At 38.3% G+C, this 21,666-nt stretch overlaps 1 protein-coding gene across 3 annotated transcripts; it reads left to right on the plus strand.

Annotated features, from left to right (window-relative positions):
- Positions 1–237: 237 nt before the first annotated feature.
- On the plus strand, positions 238–21,143 carry aclyb (ATP citrate lyase b). 3 transcript variants are annotated; one of them, XM_079261452.1, is made up of 30 exons: positions 238–376; positions 3,398–3,579; positions 3,789–3,911; positions 5,598–5,660; positions 6,093–6,283; positions 6,505–6,584; positions 6,768–6,898; positions 7,675–7,793; positions 8,016–8,152; positions 8,353–8,414; positions 8,703–8,820; positions 8,978–9,132; positions 9,592–9,682; positions 9,938–9,994; positions 10,563–10,592; positions 12,442–12,583; positions 14,520–14,688; positions 14,769–14,873; positions 15,001–15,197; positions 15,350–15,431; positions 15,514–15,624; positions 15,723–15,850; positions 15,945–16,038; positions 16,216–16,370; positions 16,508–16,658; positions 16,876–17,019; positions 17,147–17,260; positions 18,640–18,722; positions 19,019–19,095; positions 19,182–21,143. In XM_079261452.1, the coding sequence occupies exons 2-30, from the start codon at positions 3,421–3,423 to the stop codon at positions 19,274–19,276; spliced, it is 3,363 nt and encodes a 1,120-aa protein (XP_079117578.1). In that variant the 5' UTR covers positions 238–376; positions 3,398–3,420; the 3' UTR covers positions 19,277–21,143. The 3 variants fall into 3 exon arrangements, with proteins under 3 accessions (XP_079117578.1, XP_079117579.1, XP_079117580.1); XM_079261453.1 differs by lacking the exon at positions 10,563–10,592; XM_079261454.1 differs by lacking the exons at positions 9,938–9,994; positions 10,563–10,592.
- Positions 21,144–21,666: the final 523 nt, after the last annotated feature.

Consider the following 21,666-nt stretch of genomic DNA (forward strand, 5'->3'; position numbering starts at 1 on the left):
AAAATATGCTTTAAAGATTGATCTTCAAACGCATTTTTCCTATTTAATGTATTTAAGTTAGAACGGTTATAAATGTGAGAGATATTAGCTTTGTCTTCAAAACTGCAAGTTTTTATTAGATCTAATAATATTTACAGTAATATACAGTTCATAGTGGTGTGGCGTGGGTAGAACTGACGTAATCACGTGACTATGTTTAAACCAATGAGAGAGCCGCAGCGTCGCCAGATTATGGTACGACAGGAGGAGAGTGAGGTGGCAAGAGCGACTCTCAGAAACGGGCTCCGGTTATAAGACAAACTGGCTATTAAACTGTGTTGTTTGTGGGCAGGACGAGAACCATTTATTCCAAGAAGGTGATACATTCCGTGACAAGGTAATAGTTGTCGCTCAGGTACTTTGCAAACGCCAGCATTTTAAGGCAGCAGTTATCTAGCGACTTTTTTTTTTTTTTTTTTTGCTACAGCAGTTAGCTAGTCAGCCTGTCCTGTCAGTCAGGGCTTCGGGTTAGATGAAACGAGATACGCTGAGGTTTGAATGGGGGGGGGGAATGCTGTAACTTTAATCTTGACAAATATAGAGGAAATATAACAGTTTTATACATTGTTTTACGCAGCTGTTGTTTAAAAAGGGTAGCCTGAAATTGTTTAAAGTGACTTATATTAGTCATAAATGAGGACCACCCTCACTTTACAATCTACCGCAAGCAAGATCTTCCCTCTTTTGCAAGTTTAATTTTAAAATGAAGTTTAGCTAGTTATTTCTTTTCTACCGGATTTAATTTCCTTTATTTACCTCGTGATTAGCTAAATCTGAAGTCATTGTTGAACTTGCCTGGCTAGCTAGTGTGGGCTACTCAGTATGTGTAGTGGGAGTGGTAGTCAGTACAGGAGCTTCATTCATAAGCAAGCTGGCCTGACATATGATGTAGCTAGCACGAAAGTTTGCACCAGGAGCTGTGTATGTAGCAGTGCCCCCACAAAAAATTATCCCCCACGACGCTACTGCCTCCCAATCCAGCTTCTTCATCTCAGGAGCCTAGATAGTAGCTGCAACTTTACGGCTAAGTAGCTTCAAACAATAGACTGGACCCTGGATTATGTCAGGAAGGACATGATAGTCTGCTAAATCCTAGCTAGGTTATTTATCCCAAACATCTTATAGATTAAATTTTTGTAGCAAAAAGATAAAACTCTTGCACTTATAAACGCTGAAATAAAGGCACCATAAAATGTTATCAGTAATACAGTGGCAGAAGTGATAAGATTGATGTAAATAAAGGCTCGCTAGTTGTTTCTTTATTTCTAGTTGTGGAAAAGAAGACACTTGGACAAAGTGACTCATTTTATGAATCACTCTGAAGTCACCACAGTATAGTTTATGTCCTTAAATGAGATCTGTTCATGTTAGACACTGAGCCAAAGGCAACGTCTTCCATATGGTAATGAGTTTGTGTTGGCTTTGACAGATTTGACCAAGCAGGTCTTGCAACAGGCTGTGGGGTTTAAACAGGAATGGCAAGTTAATCAGCACAGCTTGTGTTATGAAGAAACTGCTTCTTTCTTGTCATGTTTTTATGATGAGATTCTTATTACATTAGATTGCGAACTTGTCATCTGTTTGCGAGCGAGACAAACTGAGAGATCATGTTTTTTTTCTGGACATAAAGGAAAATGTTTTTGTTGTTGGTTGCGGATTCTCAGATTTTATTTTCTCATGTTAAAAACCAGTGTTCAAACCTGATTGTACTTCCAAATTTGGCTAAATTGTGAAAATTCACTTTTTTTTTTACTTTTAGGTTAGCAACCCTAGTCCTTTTAAGTGTTGAAACATCCATATGCTTTCTTTACCCACTTACTCCAGTTCAGAGCTGCAGGAGAACTGGGGCCTGGTGTAGGAACATTTACCAGGAAGTAGTTTTTGTTTATGTGTGCCATTCAGTAAAATTCAGAGCTGTTTTGGTATAACAGTTTTGTCCACTTGAATGTGGGAAAAAAGATAGCATTTGGAAGAACTGAGCATGCTTTCTAAGTAAATTGTTAGAGAAATGAAAGACAAACTATTACATTTGAAAACATCCTTACCATACAAGTTTCTGATCTATGCTAGGATTTAAGCCTGTGCTTGATTATTGTCTATTCCTAAAACACCAGTGTTATAGCAGGCAATTGCCAATAACTACAAAACCTTGTTATCACAGGTGTGGTGCAAGTGTTGAATTAGCTGAAAGATGGGAGAGTGCATCCCAGACCGGTCTCCATACAAATACAGATACAATTTGATTTATTTTCAACTTTTTAGTTTCAGAGCTATTATCAGCCACATACAAACATTTGTAAAAGCATCAGTAATTCTGTTAAATCTATGTATTTTCCAGTGGCCATCTATGTTAGCAAAAACAAAGATATGATTCTTTTAGACGAATGAGAGCATTTATGTGCACTTCTAGTGAAATAAGCAGGAACCAATTTTATGTTAGTCTTTACTTCAAGTTTTTAGCTATGTCCAAATGATCATGGCTTTTAGCCATAATTATTTAATAAGTTTGGTCATAGATTTCTACAACATTTTCATGTAAGCACGGGAAGTTGCCTACCATCATCTCTAACCAGGACAAATCGAATTTTGATCTTATTTGTTGTTGTTGCTATCCTTTGGGTACGTCTAATGTCTGTGTGACCATAAAGAAGTTTATCCAAGTTATTCGAATCTAGTTAGAATAGTAGTATTTTTCATTTTTCAAATTAGGATACCGTCAAGGAGCCGTGAAAGTTTAAAACATAAATGTGCCACTGACAAGACCTGAGAAATCTCTTTAACTTGATTTTAAGTTGGGTTTAATAAGAAGTTTTGATTAAAGAGGGCTTCTGTTATCTCCTGGGCATGGTGACCTATGTAGTAAATGTTTGGATAACCTTTATCATAGAATGTGTTGTAGTATCAAGTTATGCTTATCTGACATATACAGTGAAGGAGATTGGTCCGTTTAACTGGACTGAAAGAAATAAAGTGCTTTCTCAGGTTCATTAGTTTAGTATTACATCACATTTGGATGGTTTTACTTGTTCCAAGGTTTCATTATTTATTAAGTGTAAAACTAGCTTCTTCTCCAGAGTTTGGAGATGTATCAGTCTTGCTCCACTTTACAGTACTATCAGGAACCTGCAGTGTGTCTTGGTCACATTTGTCCAAATGCTCACACTTTTACATATTATTATTATGTCATTCTTCTGTTTCTGCTTATTTTATTTTCTCAGAGTTTCCATTTTTCTTTCAAGTTCCACTATTATCAAGAAATAAAAAGGCCTGTTGTGTCTTTGCATTATCTTATATTAAGTCCTTGTGATGCTGTGGTGGTGACTTGCTAAAATTAACCATTGGACTCCATTTCCCAAAGGCTGTGTGCTGTCCAGTGCTGTCATGTCTGCAAAAGCCATATCAGAGCAGACAGGAAAGGAGTTCTTGTACAAGCACATCTGCACCTCAGTAAATGTTCAGAACCGCTTTCGCTATGCTACTGTAACTGCTGAGACTGACTGGGACCACCTCACACGAGAGCACCCATGGCTACTGACAGAGGTGAGACTGCATCACAGCCTCAGTAGGACCTCAAAAGTTGTCCTCTTCACTGTATTCAGTTTTTGTTTCTGTTCCTAGCTGGTAAAGTCAAAAAGCTCACTTATCTCTCTGGGTATAATACTCAGGATGTCATGCCATACTTCATGTGACTGTAGTGTTTATACAGCTCTTTTATCACATCTGTGTGACATTTCTTGCTCCTTGCACAGCAACTTGTGGTGAAGCCAGATCAACTGATTAAGAGACGAGGGAAACTCGGTCTGGTGGGCATCAACCTGGACCTGCAGGGCGTTAAACAGTGGATCAGTACCCGCCTTATGAGAGAGACCACTGTGAGTTAACTGTATTATCTGTTTTAAGTCCCTCTAAGTCTAAAAACTATTATAATTTATAAATTAATATCAAGAACTGATAGCTGTGTCTTTCTCCCCCATTACAAATTTCAGTGTTTCCCCCACCATTATATTAAGGGGGGCATGCCCACCCCCCACCTCCCTTTGTATAATCATGGGCTAAAACCATAGGCTGCTCCCCAGAGATTTTTTTAATCCAAAACAGAAGCAGCTGTTATTCTTAAACTGTTTTGCACCCTTCACCATGCTTCACTGGTAAAGTTGGGGTTTGTGTTCGGTGTGCTGTGACTTTTTTTGTTTTTCTCTAAACATAGTATTCACACATCCAGAATATTGTCCCTGAAATGTGTTTTGGTAACCTAGATACACATGCTGCACATGTTTTTTTTGTTTGTTTTATGTTGTTTTTAAAGAGCAATGACAGCTTTGTTGTTGTTTTTCCTTGACAGATAGCAGCAAAATAGTGAGAAATCAGTTTAAAAATTTTATACTTGCCTCCGAAAACAGTCTTTTGACTTGAGCCTAATGAATGCTTTAGCAACACATTTAAGAAAAAAACATTTCTAAAAGTTGCTTTTTAGTCTCCTCTCTTTATTTGGAAGACAGTGCTTAGAGAAGTCTTATGCACAGAGCTTTGCTTACTTTTTCTATCTGGAATGTGACTATTTGGTATGTTTAAATGTAAGTATTTGTTTATTTGCATTGGATTTAACTTTAAATGTAACTTCAGGGAAGATTATAGCACATTTTATTGAGTGATTAATACAGAAAGAAACTTTTATTTCAGCTGTAATTAGCACATGGTTCTCACTTGTCATCTCCATAAAACTCTAATCAGGTCAAGATAAAGATAGAAATGCAGTGAAATTGCGTGACCTAAGTCGTAAATCACGTGAGTGCCTCTTTGTGTTTCAAACAGCGTATGAATAAAATGCTAGTTCCATTAGTACCAGCATATCGGTGTCTTATTTGTTGAAGCATGCCGTGCCACACCAGAGGCCATGTACTCATGTTTAGATATGCCAGGTCAGAAGGTGGTCTATTCTGGTCCACCGTAAGTACAGACATGCTACCCTGTACCTCAGGCAGGCAGTCCACATGCTTCCAGCAAAACAATACATTACTATTTACTTTTTTCTTTTTCTGAAAAATTATTCATGACTAACTTTAATATTTTCCCTGCAACTATAACAATGTTACATTAGCATGAATAATTATGACAATAAGAGCTGTACAATATATTGTTTAAGCATTGTCATTGCAATGTGTTGCATGTGTGTGCGCAACAGTCACATTGCAGGTCCTACAACGTAGAAGGCAAATGAAGGCAACATGTTCTCATCAATTTCAAGGGGATCTGACTTTATGATGAATTACATTTGCACATTTATAGAATAAAAGATTTACTCAGGTTCCAGCACAAAATAAGCAAGCAATAAAATATAACAATAAGTATGAATCTCAAACAGAGATAAAACCTACTTGTAACATTCACAAAAAGGGGTAAGATCAATGCAGGTATGTTGTCACAGAGTTGGTAGATCTGTGGAAAATTCCTGTATTTTTTCATATCCCGATATTTATCACATGGTTAGAAAAGATTGTAATGGCCCTTTTTTCTGCAGTATCATGTTGCCCTAATGACAATATGTGTTTCTATACTAGGTGGGAAAGGCAAAAGGAGTGCTGAAGAACTTCCTCATTGAGCCATTTGTTCCACACACACAGGTAATGGATGTTCATTTCTTTGCAAGCAGAGTTGTCTTTACTTGTGTAACCTTTAATTGAGAATATAGTGTTTAAAGAGACCCACCTCAAAAAAAAAAATAAATTGGCAAACCATTCAGCAGGGCAATAAAACCTCCAGTTTATTTTGTTATTAACAAAGTTAAGCTCAAAACGGCAATGAAATGTGTGTGTGTGTGTGTGTGTGTGTGTGTGTGTGTGTGTGTGTGTGTGTGTGTGTGTGTGTGTGTGTGTGTGTGTGTGTGTGTGTGTGTGTGTGTGTGTGTGTGTGTGTGTGTGTGTAACTTATTTACTTGTGAATACAAGAATCAGGTGCTTGTCACATTTTTGTACTACATATATCACACCCTATGCAAACAAATTCATGAAAGTATGTTTGCTTGTTCGTGTGTTTGCTCTTTATTCCCCACTCAGGAAGAAGAGTTTTATGTGTGTATCTACGCCACACGTGAAGGCGACTATGTGCTTTTCCATCATGAGGGAGGTGTGGAGGTGGGTGATGTGGATGCTAAGGCCCAGAAACTGATGGTTGCGGTGGATGACAAACTCACAGAAGACCAAGTCACAGAGCAGCTCCTCATACATGTTCCCGATGACAAGAAAGAGTATGGCTGTCATTTTTTATTTTGTTATTTCAACATCTCTATCCAAATATTTGCCTGGGTTTATTCAAATCCAGTTCTGATTGCATCCATCTGAATTGTTTGGCAACAAAGCAAACTATATGTGGACATAAAGAATTGTAGAACTCATTCATTTAAAATTTTTATTCGCACTAAGTCATTATCTATTCTTCTGTTTTTCTTAATCTGGTTTTCCTCCTCAGAGTCCTGAGCAGTTTTATAGTGGGGCTCTTTAACCTCTACGAGGACCTCTACTTCACCTATCTTGAGATCAACCCCTTAGGTAAACCTTTACTCTGTGCAACCTTATGCTCATCTCATTAAGATTCACAGTGGAAGGAACCAGTGTGGATCAGTTATTAAGGGAATGAGTGTCTTTTCTTTTCAGTTTATTTTTTAATAAAATTAAAAACTTAATGTGTATTTATAAGAAAACATGCAAATGGATAACTTTGGTTTTTATCAGTTGTCACCCAAGATGGAGTGTACATCCTCGATATGGCAGCCAAGATTGATGCCACAGCGGATTTCATTTGCAAGGCCAAATGGGGTGATGTGGAGTTTCCTCCGCCCTTCGGCAGGGAGGCTTATCCAGAGGTGAGCTCTGAGGGACAAATAGTTGATTTTTTTTTTCTTCCACTGGTGAGATCTTCGAACTCTACAGCTCTTAAAGCTTGCCTGTTTTTTAAAGTCAGTTTCATGACCAAAACTGCAAAACAAACACGGATGCAGGTATGTTGATATGTTGCTTCAGGAGTTAATAGGTTAATTGAAGGTCTGTGTGTGTTCACACAAGCCTTTTTAATTTGAATCGTAGTCCATTTGCTCAAAAGTTTGCTACATGTGGGAATTGTGAAAGAAACAACAAATTCTGATTTGGACTAAAGAAGCCGACTCGGTCTGCTTAAAGCCAGGCAAAAAGAGGAAGCAAGCTACAAAACAAAGTGCATTGTGGGATCAGCATACGGTGTTGTGGGTATTCACAACCAAAATATACACACATTCAGTAATTGTTGTGATATAAATATGATCCACTAAAGACCGCTAGGACCTGACACACTTCCATGTTAAGCATTAATGTTGTAGACACAGAAGTTGTCCTGCAGTAACCAACAGATGAACGAATTTTCTTCTTCATGCATGTCTCGTCTTCTCCTGTAATTCTTGTTGCCGCGCCACCTCTGGCGGAAAGTGGACCAAGCTTTTTTGTGGTCTGCTTTGTTTGAGTCATACAACATGACACAATCTCGGTCTGAAAGTATTTCCACTGCTCCAGCTGAACCGAATCACACAGGGTCGAGCAGACGATCCTTGTGTGCATGCACCTGTTAGTAGACTGTGTAATTTGTTGCAAGATGCTTTGCCATTTTTAGGAGGCCTACATCGCAGATCTGGATGCAAAGAGCGGTGCTAGTCTGAAGCTGACCCTACTGAACCCCCGAGGCAGAATCTGGACCATGGTTGCTGGAGGAGGTGCTTCAGTGGTTTACAGGTGATTCATTGCATCATTACAGATTGTACATAAGACTTCATTTTACAAAAGCAATTCACTGTTGTGTCAAAGTTAAACTAATACTTTGACGTATACTGTGCAGCTTCATGCTGTTTGGAATTTAAAAGCAGTCACCTGGTAACCAGTGATTCAAGTTTTTAATTCTTTGAAACCATTCTGAAAGGATATTACAGCATTTGACTGCTGATTTCTCTTATGCAGCGACACCATCTGTGACCTGGGTGGGGTGGACGAGCTGGCAAACTATGGCGAGTACTCTGGTGCTCCCAGTGAACAGCAGACGTACGACTACGCTAAAACCATCCTCTCTCTCATGACTCGTGAGAAACATCCTGACGGTGAGCACAAATGAGATAAAATCAGCACTCATGTTCCAAATAAGTTGGCCAAAGGTGAATGACTAGAGGGAGAAATTCAAGAAGCAAATAAAAGAAAATGTTGTTGACTCTCTTGACTGTACTAAACATTTGTAAAGGTTATTTAAAAGTAATTTGAGTTAATATTTTTTTTAACAATTAAGTTTTATTTCACTCTGCAGGAAAGGTTCTCATCATTGGAGGAAGTATTGCAAACTTCACGAATGTAGCAGCCACATTTAAGGTAAAGCATGTTGTATTCTTCTGAATACTTCTATATTAGCTTCATGTCGCCAAGTTTCATCATGCATTTCACTGAATTACAATTTTTCCAAAGATAATAAACAAATAGTCTGCGGTATTATTGGCATGTTTTAGAAAAGCAGAGCTTCTACATCCTTATTCTTTATATAAAAACTTTCTAATTTCAAAGATTATAGAATTTTCTCCAATGAGTCCGTGTAATTAAGATAAAACTTTGTGAAACAAAAGGATTGCATCACATGGTTGAGCTGCCAAACTTTCTCCTCAGGGAATTGTCAGGGCCATTAAAGATTACCAAGGTCCTCTGAAGGAGCATGAGGTCACTATATTTGTGCGGCGTGGTGGGCCTAACTATCAAGAAGGCCTGAGGGTGATGGGAGAAGTAGGTGAGTGAGATCATCATTAATAAAATGAAGGAAATGTCTTGCAATTTACTGGAAGGAGCAATTCTTTGTGGGAATGTATTTTGAGTATACTTATTATTTGAATGAGTTCTGTTTGCATATATGCTCTGAAACTATGCTGTGTTGCTCCTCTGTGAAGGGAAGACTACAGGTATTCCAATTCATGTGTTTGGGACTGAGACCCACATGACAGCCATTGTTGGCATGGCTCTGGGTCACCGGCCAATCCCTAACCAGCCTCCAATGGCTGCCCACACTGCTAACTTCCTCCTCAACGCCAGCAACAACGCAGTGGTAACGTCAATTTATTTTCACTTTATTTCAAGATGTGCTCTGTGAACTAGGTCATTAAATAATCTTTGACTAAGTGACTGCACCGTGGAAACTTACTGAACATTTAAATCAACAATTGAATGGCAGAATTTTCTTTTTTGGAAATTTGTTGAACTGGTTTCATAGTTTGTTACACAACAGAAACCAGTATGTTCATATGTATGGAAAGGATTCTGCATGTTAGGTGTCTTTACTTGTGATGCAGATGTCTGTGTTAAAACATGGTTCAAGCTTTGACTAGTTTGGAATCTTGTTGAAGTGGCTCTTTTAATGTGGTCTTTTTATATGATATATCATATATTTGGTGTCTGCACGCTGTGCAGACTGTATTTAGTAATAGGAAAAAAAATATCAGCAAATCCTGGAAACATCAATGTGGCTCTGAATGTCAGAAGTGTTTTCCTCTCTGTTCTTCTCCAGACTCCAGCAACAACAAGAACAGCTTCATTCTCTGAAACTAAGACTAATGATGTCTCTCCAGCCAAAAAGTCTAAAGCAGGCCTTCCGGCAGGTAACTACCACAGACACACTCACTGCTGAACTGTATCTCCATAACTAGTCGGCTACCTGTTCATATGCACTCATTCGCTTCTGCCTTCTCATTCCTCTTATCCTTGCTTCTTTATATTTCACCCTCCCTTCTCCCCTTAATGCCTTCACTGTATTATCTGTTTTTTTTTTTTTTCCTATTTCACCCTCTCCCTTACATTTTATGCTGCACAAACTGTCCACTCACTTGCATCTCTTTCATGCTTGTTTCTCTAAGACTCTCTTCATTCTTTACTGTGGCCTCTGAAGAACGTGGCCACAGGCGATTGGATAGGTAAGTGATAGGTGTGCCATGCCCCCCCCCCCCCGAGTTCAGCTGTGTACTCTTCATTGGTTGACCTTCTTCCTCTTTTCCCTTCCAGTGTGACTCCTACATATTTGCATCACCTTATTGCATTGATTGTATTTTAGATACATTTCCTTCTTCTGCAATAACATCTTTTAGAAGAGTCGGAAGTTTTAGGATGATCCGTGGATCTGATTTCTAGTGCTAAGAGTAATATTAGATTGTCATCTATGCTAAGAGTTCTGAGTTGCTGTGTTGATTGTAGTGTTAGTCTAAAGTTTAGTGTTGCCTTTTGGATGTGAGAGTTTGAACGTGACATGACTAAGCTTTTTAGATTGCCATCACAGCAGGGTAGTGGAGGCATGCTCAGTAGCAGCCGAGCTTTGCATGTTGTCTCCTCTACTGTGTTTGTATTTGATTCCACACAGTTGGCACGATACTTATGAGTGTGTTTAGTGAATGTAGCAAAAATGCTGATTAGTCAGACTAATTTTTTTTTCTCTGTTTCTTTGCACTCATTTTTTCATAATTTATTTTCCATCTTGTGATGTCACAGACGTTCAAGGCTCTTCGGGTTGCAGCGGAGGTACGAAAGGGTGTGGAAAAACCTGTCCTCCTGCCCTCTCCACCCTCTGTCCACTTCCATTTGCCCTCCTTTTTTTAATTTAATGGTGACTTACTTACCTTCAGGACAGCTGTTTAATGTATTACTGAACCAGACTGACATTGCTGAATTAATTAATTTTCACTATTCATTTAATCTATATGCAGGGATAGCTGCAGGTTAAAGCACAAGTTACCATGATGGACATTCAGTTCAGTTTACATTTGATGCTTTCTGTAAGGGAAGCCTCATCCTCCTCATTCAGGTCTATATGTTTTAGCCCAATGTCTCAAATATCAGATGGACCAACAGAGACTGGGGCAGGATAGTCTGAGGAAAACGGATGCAAATGTGTAATAACTAATAGCAAATGCATTGAAGCACATATACACTAATGTGACATACTGCTCTTGAAACAGAATGCTTGTTTCAGAGTAGCATCAGTTTTACCATGTCTCACTACATTATCATTATTATTTATGTTTGTGTGTGTAAGGTTTACATGAGATCAGGACATCTTGCAATTAACTAATTTACTCACTGTACTGAGCTGGGCAATATTTCTAAACAGCTTTCAAATGGGTTACTTAATGTTTCCAATTTGGAAAGGACAAATGAAATGTCCGCATCTTCTTCAGACCTACGACAGAAAGTATTTTATGAAACAGTTTACAGAATTTAGGACTACATCACTAACACAGGAAATGAGTTAAACTCTCACAAACACTGTGGGGAAGTAAAACAAAATGCATCTCTTTGAACTTTCTCATAACGTTAAATATGAACTTGGCCAAAACAGTTATTAGCTGTGCTAAAACCCTCATGATATTGTTGAATAACAATAATAACTTTATTCATATGAAATCTTTCTGAAACAGTTAGAAGGTGCTACGCAGTGCAGGTATTAATATACAGAGGATAAAATCAAGTGGAAAAACCCAAACATTTAAGTGATATAGACAAATCTACCTGAATAAAGCAAGTTAACAGAGCAGTAATAACTTAGTCAGAATGTGACATAACTATAATCAAATGGTGTTCAATTAAGAGACTAGGATTAAAATGATAGACCTACAAACAGTCAACGCAGTGAAGTGTGTAACCTTGCACTGAGCGATTTCCCTCGAAGGCTTTTTTCAGCACAGCCTTACTATATCCCCTGACCCATATTAGATATCTGTGATTGACCCTGGCTGTGTGTAGGCTGTGCAAGATCTCTGTCTGAGGGGGTGAGACGTTGCAGCAAATGAAACATGAGCTGTGAGAATCGTCCAGTTCCTAAGCTAACTCAGCATCTCCTCTACAAGGGCATGACGTTGCTGTTATCAGAGGCAGTCCAGCTGCAGTGGGGTGTTGCAGAACAGGGTTGGAAACGGGGGACAGTGGGGGAAAAAATATTGACATAGTCTTAACAGTGTGGCTTAGTGTTGCCTGTGAAGTGTCCTCTTTATGAAATTGTGACATCCTAAATTAATCCCTGAGTGTGACCTAAAGGGGGTGGAAAAAATAATAAACAGAGTAACTTTACTGCACAAATGTTTGATTTTATTACATTTACTGCTTTTGATCAGCACTTTTCAGCTGAAAAAAGGATTGCTGGAAAAACATCTGACCTGTGCAATTACATCAGGGTGGGGGGGCATATTGTCATAGTTTGTAGTAGTGATGCGTTATTTTCTCTACCCCCTCCATCTTCTTCCTCAGACTGAGTTCCTTCATACTCTGCTTGTAAGCATCCCTGTCTCCTGACTTGATCAGTGGCTGGTTATATTTCTCTGTCTAGTTCTGATTGGAGTTTCTCTCTGATTGCTTTGTTTTTTTTTTCTGTCAGCCAAAGCAACCACACTGTTCAGCAAACATACCAAGGCCATCGTCTGGGGCATGCAGACACGTGCTGTGCAGGGCATGCTGGATTTTGACTATGTCTGCTCCCGGGACGAACCTTCTGTGGCAGCCATGGTGTACCCCTTCACGTAGGTTAAACGACATGTTCTGATGCAATAGTTGGCGCTCCTTGGATTTGACAGTGTTGCTGATCTGTTATAACAAACTGTTATAAAATAGGTTTACTGCCGAGATCACATGGTTTAACTCAAAAATAATTCTGTTTTCCCCAACTGGAGAACATTGCAGGGAAGTAACACACGATGACCACCGATGGTCGTTAACATTTTAGCTGGAAACCAAAAACAAATTGCCATGAGAGAGAATCTTTAATGGAAAGCACTGGGGGATAAAAACTGAGTTATTTATCCAATAGGATGTAGCATGTCATTTTTTCCTCTGCCAAGGACGTTTTTGCCACAATTTATCCGTCTCTTTGTCTGTGTGTTTGTTAGCAACTTTACACAAAAGCTACTGGATGGATTTTAAGGATTTTTTTTCTTTAGAATGGGTCTTGGTCTAACTTGGATTCCGTTCAATTTTGGGAGTGATTTTGAACCATGGAAAGTAAATTTTGAAGGTCTTTACATTGCAAGTTAAGGCCATTTTCAGTGTATATGCATATAACTACAATAAATGGTCAGGGTGCTAAGCCAGAAAGATACAGGAGTAGTTCCCAGTAGGTTTTACATGATATTAAAGATGGATTCACGTCCTGGTAACATTCTGGATCCCATGACCAGAACAAGGAAAAATGGGGGATCTTTGTCATTTTCATCATTGTATGAGAACAAGTTAAGATATAAACATGCAACAAGCACCACGATATAGCTAAAATGCTGTGGATTCATTGTCGGGAAATTAGCTGCACTCATGGAGTGTCTTTCTAGTTAACCAATGTTTTTCTTTTCTTTAGCCATAAATATTTGCAATGTAAGGTGCACTGCGGTATTTGCCTTGTGCCGTTATTATTCTGCATATTTACAGATTACTTAGCCTATGTTTTGACCATTGGTAATGCTTCTTTACAATGATAGAAGTAACTATTTTGTAGCAAATAGTATAACTGAGTTAAGGACTACACTCCATACTGAACAAAAATTAATGGACTGAATTTGGGAAAATTAACTTGTTTTGAATATGAAGAAAAACTAAAACATTATTCTGTTGCAGTGCAGACATGCAACTAATGGTTGCATGTTTGTCTATGTTTGTCACTTAAAGGTTCAGATACTGAGCAGGTCCAGGAGGTTAAGTTGCTTGGTATCACACTTTTTGGCCAGCTGTCATGAGAGAAGCACTTTGGTAATATAGTATAGAAAAAGGTTTGGGATATCTAGAGGAAGAATTTGTCTTTTCTTACATCTGCCACTAGCATGATGGTGATACAGGCACTTGTTTTTAGCTTATCTTGATCATTGCTAACTTTTTAGTCGAGTGCTACCAAAATAGATATGGTTAAACTCCAAGAATTGCTTTGCTTGCCTGTCTGATGAGAGACTGAGTACAGAGAATATGCACAGAAGACCCTTATTGTTGGCATCCAACTTTAGAAACTTCTTCTGGAATGTATTCCATAACAAGCAACCACACTGCTTGTACTCCAAAATTAGCTATGTTGGAGCATAACTAGCATGGCTGCATCACTCAGGAAACTTTTCATGGTCAACTGTAAATAAAGCACAAGGAAAAAAACTGATGCAATCACTGTGTAGATTTGTAATGTATAGAGCTGCTGTTGCATGTAGTTAGATTTCTGTAAAAACCATTTTTAAGAGATTATTGAAAACACATTTTAACTGATGACAAATATAGAATTATCCTAATTTGGTGCCGAAGGTTACAGTACATACTGGAGTATTTTGTTTACATTAAATGTGTTATTTATGTTTTCTTGTTTTGTATTCTGTGATGTATGTTTGTTAATGTGGACCCCAGAAAGAGTAGCTGCTGCAAACACTGGCTACTGGGGAACATAAAAACTGAGTTTTCATCCTTTGCTGCTTTACGTTCTGTGTTGCTCAGTGGAGATCACAAGCAGAAGTTTTATTGGGGCCACAAAGAGATCCTGCTGCCAGTCTACAAGAACATGGCCGATGCAACAAAGAAGCACCCTGAGGTGGATGTCCTGATCAGCTTTGCATCGCTGCGCTCGGCGTTCGACAGCACACTGGAGGCCATGAATTACCCACAGGTACAAGAGGGAGCTGGATCTCAACACTGGATATTCAGAGTACCCTACACCTGATCTAATTTGTTTTACTGGGACTTCAGATTCACACCATCGCCATCATAGCGGAGGGCATCCCTGAAGCTCAGACAAGGAAGATGATCAAGATGGCAGATGAGAAAGGCGTCACTATTATTGGTCCTGCCACGGTACATCTTCATCCATCAAAAATACCTGCTGAACAACCAGACGGGCAACACCCTACACTGTAAAAGTACTGGAATCTGTTAGTATATGACTCTCAATGTAATTCTTTATGTTTACCTTCTGTTTTAGGTTGGTGGCATTAAACCAGGTTGTTTTAAGATTGGAAACACAGGTGGAATGCTAGACAACATCTTGGCCTCCAAACTTTACCGCCCTGGAAGCGTGGCGTACGTGTCACGCTCTGGAGGCATGTCCAATGAGCTGAACAACATCATCTCACGCACTACAGACGGTGTCTATGAGGGTGTGGCCATTGGAGGAGACAGGTACTACAACATATTCTCAATGTTTTGCAAAAGAATAAGAGATGGTAATCCTAGAAAATTCGTGTAAAACTGGTTTTACATGTTATTATTGCTACACAGACATGTTGTGTTTTTAAAGTTTTGAGTTTTCATGTTTTGTCTTCTCTGTACAGATATCCAGGTTCCACTTTCATGGACCATGTCTTGCGTTACCAGGACACTCCAGGGATTAAGATGATAGTGGTGCTGGGAGAGGTGGGAATCACTCTATAAGTATTTCAGTTTCATCTGTGCCTAAATAGTTAGTTATTTTCATATACATTTCTCTGACACTCAGATTGGAGGCACAGAAGAATACAAGATCTGCCAAGGCATCAGAGAGGGCAGGATCACCAAACCTGTGGTGTGCTGGTGTATTGGAACATGCGCCACTATGTTTGCTTCAGAGGTTTGATGAACAGAGAACTTTTTTTTGTGGTTTTTGCTGCAATCCTTATCAGGGAATTCAGGGTTTTCATGGTCAACGTGTAATCTTGCCACCTTCAGGTTCAGTTTGGTCATGCAGGAGCCTGTGCCAACCAGGCCTCAGAAACTGCAGTGGCCAAGAACCAGGCTCTAAGGGATGCTGGAGCTTTTGTCCCCAAGAGCTTTGATGAGCTGGGGGATGTTATCAGGTGGGAATCGCGTCACATGATCACAGCACATATTTTTGCATTTGAATGTTTCATAACTTTACACTGATTTTATTGTTTAAAAATTATGCGACAGGACTGTTTATGATGAACTGGTGGCCAATGGTACCATAATTCCTGCCCAGGAGGTGCCTCCCCCGACAGTACCTATGGATTATTCTTGGGCTAGGGTAAGAATGTTAGAATACTCATTTATAAACCCAAAGAAATACATAGAAGATCTTGTGAAAAATAACTTAACATTGCATGATTATTAGTTTATTTAACTTTAAAAAACTTAGAGGCTAACAATTGGATTTTTAAATGTAGTCCATATTTTCTTCATTCTGTCTGAAAAATGTTTCCAGGAGTTGGGCCTGATTCGTAAACCAGCCTCATTCATGACGAGCATCTGCGACGAGCGAGGTCAGGAGCTCATCTATGCTGGGATGCCAATCACTGAGGTCTTTAAAGAGGAAATGGGTTTGGGAGGAGTGCTGGGCTTGCTGTGGTTTCAGCGCAGGTTGGTGTAACAACTGCTAAAATGTTTGGCAGGTTGACAAAAGAATGTCAAGTTTGGAGACATAAAACTTTTAACTAATTGTTTTTCTTTTGTGGAATCTTTTTTTTTTTTTTTTTTTTTTTTTTTTTTTTTTTTAGGTTGCCCCGCTACGCCTGTCAGTTCATTGAGATGTGTCTAATGGTAACTGCTGATCACGGACCTGCCGTCTCTGGTGCTCACAACACAATCGTCTGTGCTCGTGCTGGAAAGGACCTCATCTCAAGTCTCACCTCCGGCCTGCTCACTATCGTCAGTACTGCTAACCAATTTAAAATGACAAAGATTTGTCAGAAAGACTATGTAGCATTTCAGGCCTGGTGAAGATTAAGGCTTGACTTCATATTGAAACATTTCTATGACAATTTTATCCCAATTTTTGAAAGCTGGGGCTCATCCGAGATTTCAAAAGTGGTTAAACTGACCTGAATATTTTTGTAGTAAAATGAGCCTAATTTGTCAAATCCAGGGGGACCGTTTTGGAGGTGCTCTGGATGCTGCAGCCAAGCAGTTCAGCAAGGCATTTGACAGCGGCATGCTGCCCATGGAGTTTGTGAACAAGATGAAGAAAGATGGCAAGCTTATCATGGGCATCGGGCACAGGGTCAAATCAGTAAGTAGCCCTTCTTTTTCACTCGCTTTAAATTTACATATTGCAGTAAATCCCCTAATTTAATTCAGGTAACTAGTTACACAACAGCTATGTCTGTAGTTTGACGTGAAGTTTATTTGGTTTCCAGATCAACAATCCAGACATGCGTGTGCAGATTCTGAAGGATTTTGTCAAGCAGCATTTTCCCTCCACCCAGCTTCTAGACTACGCTCTAGATGTTGAGAAAATCACCACCTCCAAGGTAACACAGCAAACATGTAAACTCATTCATTCATTCAACCCTCATTTATTCTCTAACTGGCCTTTTTTTATCCCGGTCATTAACAGATGCTAAGATGGGAAAGTAATGCAGTCTAAAAAGAGAGACCATTACAGTATAAAAACGTCTCATTTAGTTAATTTAATATTTGCAAACTTTCTTGTTTTGGAAAGATAGGTGGTTAAAATATGAGTTCAAATACAGTGATTTGAGAAGCCTAAAAACTTTAAAAAATCAATATACAGTCAGTTGATAAAATGTGAAATTTATATAGTTCAGTTGTTGCCATTAAATTTATGACTTCTAGGATGTTTGTTGAACTCAAAGATAAGTGTACAAAGGACAAATACAAAAATGGGTTTTCAACACCAAATAACCTGGTTTACATTAGTTAAAGTTCTTGAACTGAAGACCTTCTAACATTTGCTTGTAATTAGTCTGAACTGTCATTTTGATGCATCCTAATAAAACCCCCGATATCATATTTAACTCTTCAGAAGAAAAAAACAGATGCTGAGAGTAGTCATGCTCATGTTTTTTGGTTTTTTTTTTTTTTTTTTATCTTTTTCATTTATGTGATGACATAATTTATCTTAAAGAAATGATAATTGATTATCTCAAATGCAGGGTTGCAAGGGGACTGTAGCTGTTCCCAGGTGTCCGTAGTCCATCACAGAGCCAACACAGAAAGACAAAAATTCAGCATGTTCTCTTAAACTCCACTCAACCCTACATGTATATCTTTGTATCTTAAGAGGTGGTGGGGATAGGGGCTTTCCTTCAACACTGATGAGAACTTGGCCATCATCATCTGCTCTCTCACCAGCTCTGTACTCAGATTCCGGTGCAAGCTGACATCAAATAGAGGAATATCCATCACTGATCAATACATCCAAATTTACTTCCATCAAGTCAGACAAAAGCTGAAATTGTGACGTGTTCCAATGATGTTCACCAATCACCCTTTCAGAGACTGACACATATACATGCTATGACTTTTAGCCCCTCCCCAGGTGTCATTTTGATCAATGGTGCAGCACAGTAAGCACTCAGTAACAGCTTCACCACATGAACATCTTTACTTAACTTATTTTTCTTTCATATTTGAGTTCAAGTTGTGTTTGTTTGTGTGTGTCTGAAACCTTTGTGTAAAAACTTTGCAAAAACTCCCTTATTTAGGTGGACATTTTACCTGTGAGCTTTGAGCTCAACCTTATTCCAATCACCCAGCTGCAACATTAAACTCTTCCTTTCTCTTCACAGGCAAAGGTTTGCTATATTAACCATTTTAATAATGTATATTTGCAATTAAATTTTAGTTTCCCATTTGCTTTTTTTTTTTTTTTTTTTTTTTTTTTTAGAAACCTAACCTCATCCTCAATGTTGACGGTTTTATTGGCGTTTCCTTTGTGGATCTATTAAGGACATGTGGAGGCTTCACAAGGTAAAAAAAATCTACCAAACAGGACACTGGAGACATTGTCAGTATTTTGTACTATAAATTATTCTGGTTTAAGGGAAATAATTTTGTCACCAATACCACTTCAGGGAACTGTACAATTTATACATATGTATAGCAATTTTACTTTCATTTGTTGTCCATCAGAATTTTAAGTTGGCTTTGCATTTTCCATGAGCTAAACATGTCCAGAAATTTGGATGCATCATCTGTATTGTTGCCCTCTGCTGAGAGCACATTGCACAGTTTTGTTTCTCACATGAATGTGGGATTGTTTGCAGAGATGAAGCTGATGAGTTTGTGGAAATCGGTGCACTAAATGGGATCTTTGTCCTCGGCCGCAGTATGGGCTTTATTGGTGAGTCCGATTCGGATGAATCCAAAAACGCAAACTATCCTAAGTATCAGAACAAGAATTGTAACTTGTGTCTGTACATCCTTTAGGGCATTACCTGGATCAGAAAAGGCTGAAACAGGGTCTGTATCGCCACCCATGGGATGACATCTCCTATGTGCTTCCTGAGCACATGTCCATGTAAAGCCAGCATTGCAGAGCTGCACTTACTTCCAAATGAGACTCTTTAGCAGCATCACGTCATATAACATACATGAACTGTCCAGTTGAGAAGCACAGAAAACTGGGTAGGCTAATTCTGGGAAGCGGAGGTGTGCACTGACTGTGGGATCCTGTTGGAAAGTTTTCAGTCTAGTTTTTATGGAAGAAAAAGGGGAAGTCTATTTTTAGATTTAATTTTTGACAAAATATTTAAAACGTGAAGACATGTAAGTTTTTCAGTTTGGGATAAATAGCCAAGCCAATGCAAATTACAGCAACCGCAAAAAGCAAATAAAGATTGACAAATTTGTTTTGCATAGTGGGTACAAGAGCAGGAGATAAATGATATTTCCACCCTGACTCCTGCATTCGAGTCCGGGTAGTTAAACTGCATGATCAGCTGCTACTGTAAAGTCTGTTTCAGCTTAGAAATACATTAATGTCTTTTTATACTTACAAATATTGCCAGATATTAGCATTTGTCTGTTTCTGGTCATATAAAAATGTGCTTCAGTGAGCTTTCTCACTTTTTGAGCACTGGCCCTTAGGTTACTGCCAATTTCACTCCCACTTAGAAAGACCTGTCACCACAATGGACACCAAAGGTACTTTTGGCAACTATTAATTTTGTTAAGAGTACACAGTCTATATTCTATATATTATGAAAGGAAGGTATATATGGAAGAAATTCAGTGTTGTCCGACCTTTGACATGTATAGAACAACCATGTTTACAGTCCTGGTTGTGCACAAATGGTACGAAATAAATTCATCAGCTAATGTGAATTAAATGCTGTTTAAAGGCATTTCAAGTCTTTTCACACCAAGTTTAAGTAAACAACTGTACCTTCAATTATGAATAACTATGACAAAACAGAAAGAAGTAGAAGCATCCGAAAGTGAACAAAATGCTTCATGAATGAGCCCTGTGAATCTTGAAGGCCTCTTTTGGTGAGGGAACATGAAGGCACTTTGCTTTACTTGGGGAAATTATTGTACACACATATGAAAAAAGAAAAATGTCACTCACGGGAAAATGTTGGCAAACTTTCACTAAACACTTGACTCAAGCTCACGTCACTTTGAAACTGCTCACTGTAATGCCTGCTGTGTTTAGTCTTTGTTTTGCTATTTTTATTTAACTGTGGAAAAAATGCTTGTTTTGTAATATCCTGTCGTATAGTGGTATGATAATAAAAACTTATTTTACTTTTCACTTTAGCTGAGTTGTTTAATGTTGAAATATACATAATATTTTATCATATATTAACATCCGTCCACCCTTCCATCAATTTTCTTAACTGCTTAGTCAAATCATTGGGTACACCCTGGACAGGTCACTAGTCCATTACAGTGATAAACAACCATCCACGCTCACACTCAATTGTGTTTTTGTTGTTGTGTGCTGTGTTTTTGGGTATTAGGACATATATGAGGATGACTGTACACACCAGTTCTTGTTTATCTGCATTTCTAACATGTGAGACGTGACAGAAAGGAGTTTTAAAACATTTCTTTGCACATAAATGGTTGCTTTGGACTGCACAAGAAATTTGAAAACCTTCCTATTTATAGTAATAGTTTTTAATATGGCTTTTATTTTTTTCTCTTGAATAGCCTTTAGTAACATTGCACATGCAGAAAAGGTTATTATTTTGGTCTTTAATCTTATTTTTTACATTGTATTTATAATTTTGAATCAAGTCATTAAATTATCTGTGACGTGACATGGGAAAATCTTAACTTTGTATGCTATGTTTGTGAGTGATAAGGTACAATGAGCCCTCTCATCATGTTACTAAAGCAAAAGGTTGACTTTTTTTTGTTAAATCTGGATAAATAAAATTTGCTTTAAGTAATACCAGCTGAAGGTTTGTTTAGTTATTTGAGATTAGGAAAAAAAATGTTCCCAAGTTAATTGATAAATTATGGTAAAACAACCAAAATCTCCCAAAATTGTTTTTACTTATTTAATTTAAAGTGGTTCCAACCTATAAAATGCAGATATTTGATGGCATTTATTGTCTTGTTCGTTCAGTGTTGGGTTTTCTGTTTCTAGATTTGAGCAATGTGACAATTTCAGCTTAAAAAACAAGTGTTTTTTAATTTTCTGACTGGCCAGACAATCAAAGAACTAAAAGAGAAAAAGCAAAAACAAAATAATCTTGTTTCCCTGAGAAAAAAACCGCTAACAAGAGCGCGAAAGAAATTATTAAATGCTAATAAAATTGTGTTTTCTCATCATAACCTAAGTGCACTAGTTGAAGCTTGAAAGCAACGCGCATGCGCCAAAACCGGCGAATCCAGGAGGGGGGGGGGAGTGAAACTTCGCGAGAAATTAATACGAGTTAATGTGAATTTAAGAAAATAAGTG

This window comes from Telmatherina bonti (assembly GCF_933228915.1).
Source record: "Telmatherina bonti genome assembly, chromosome: 21".
Classification (NCBI taxonomy): domain Eukaryota; kingdom Metazoa; phylum Chordata; class Actinopteri; order Atheriniformes; family Telmatherinidae; genus Telmatherina; species Telmatherina bonti.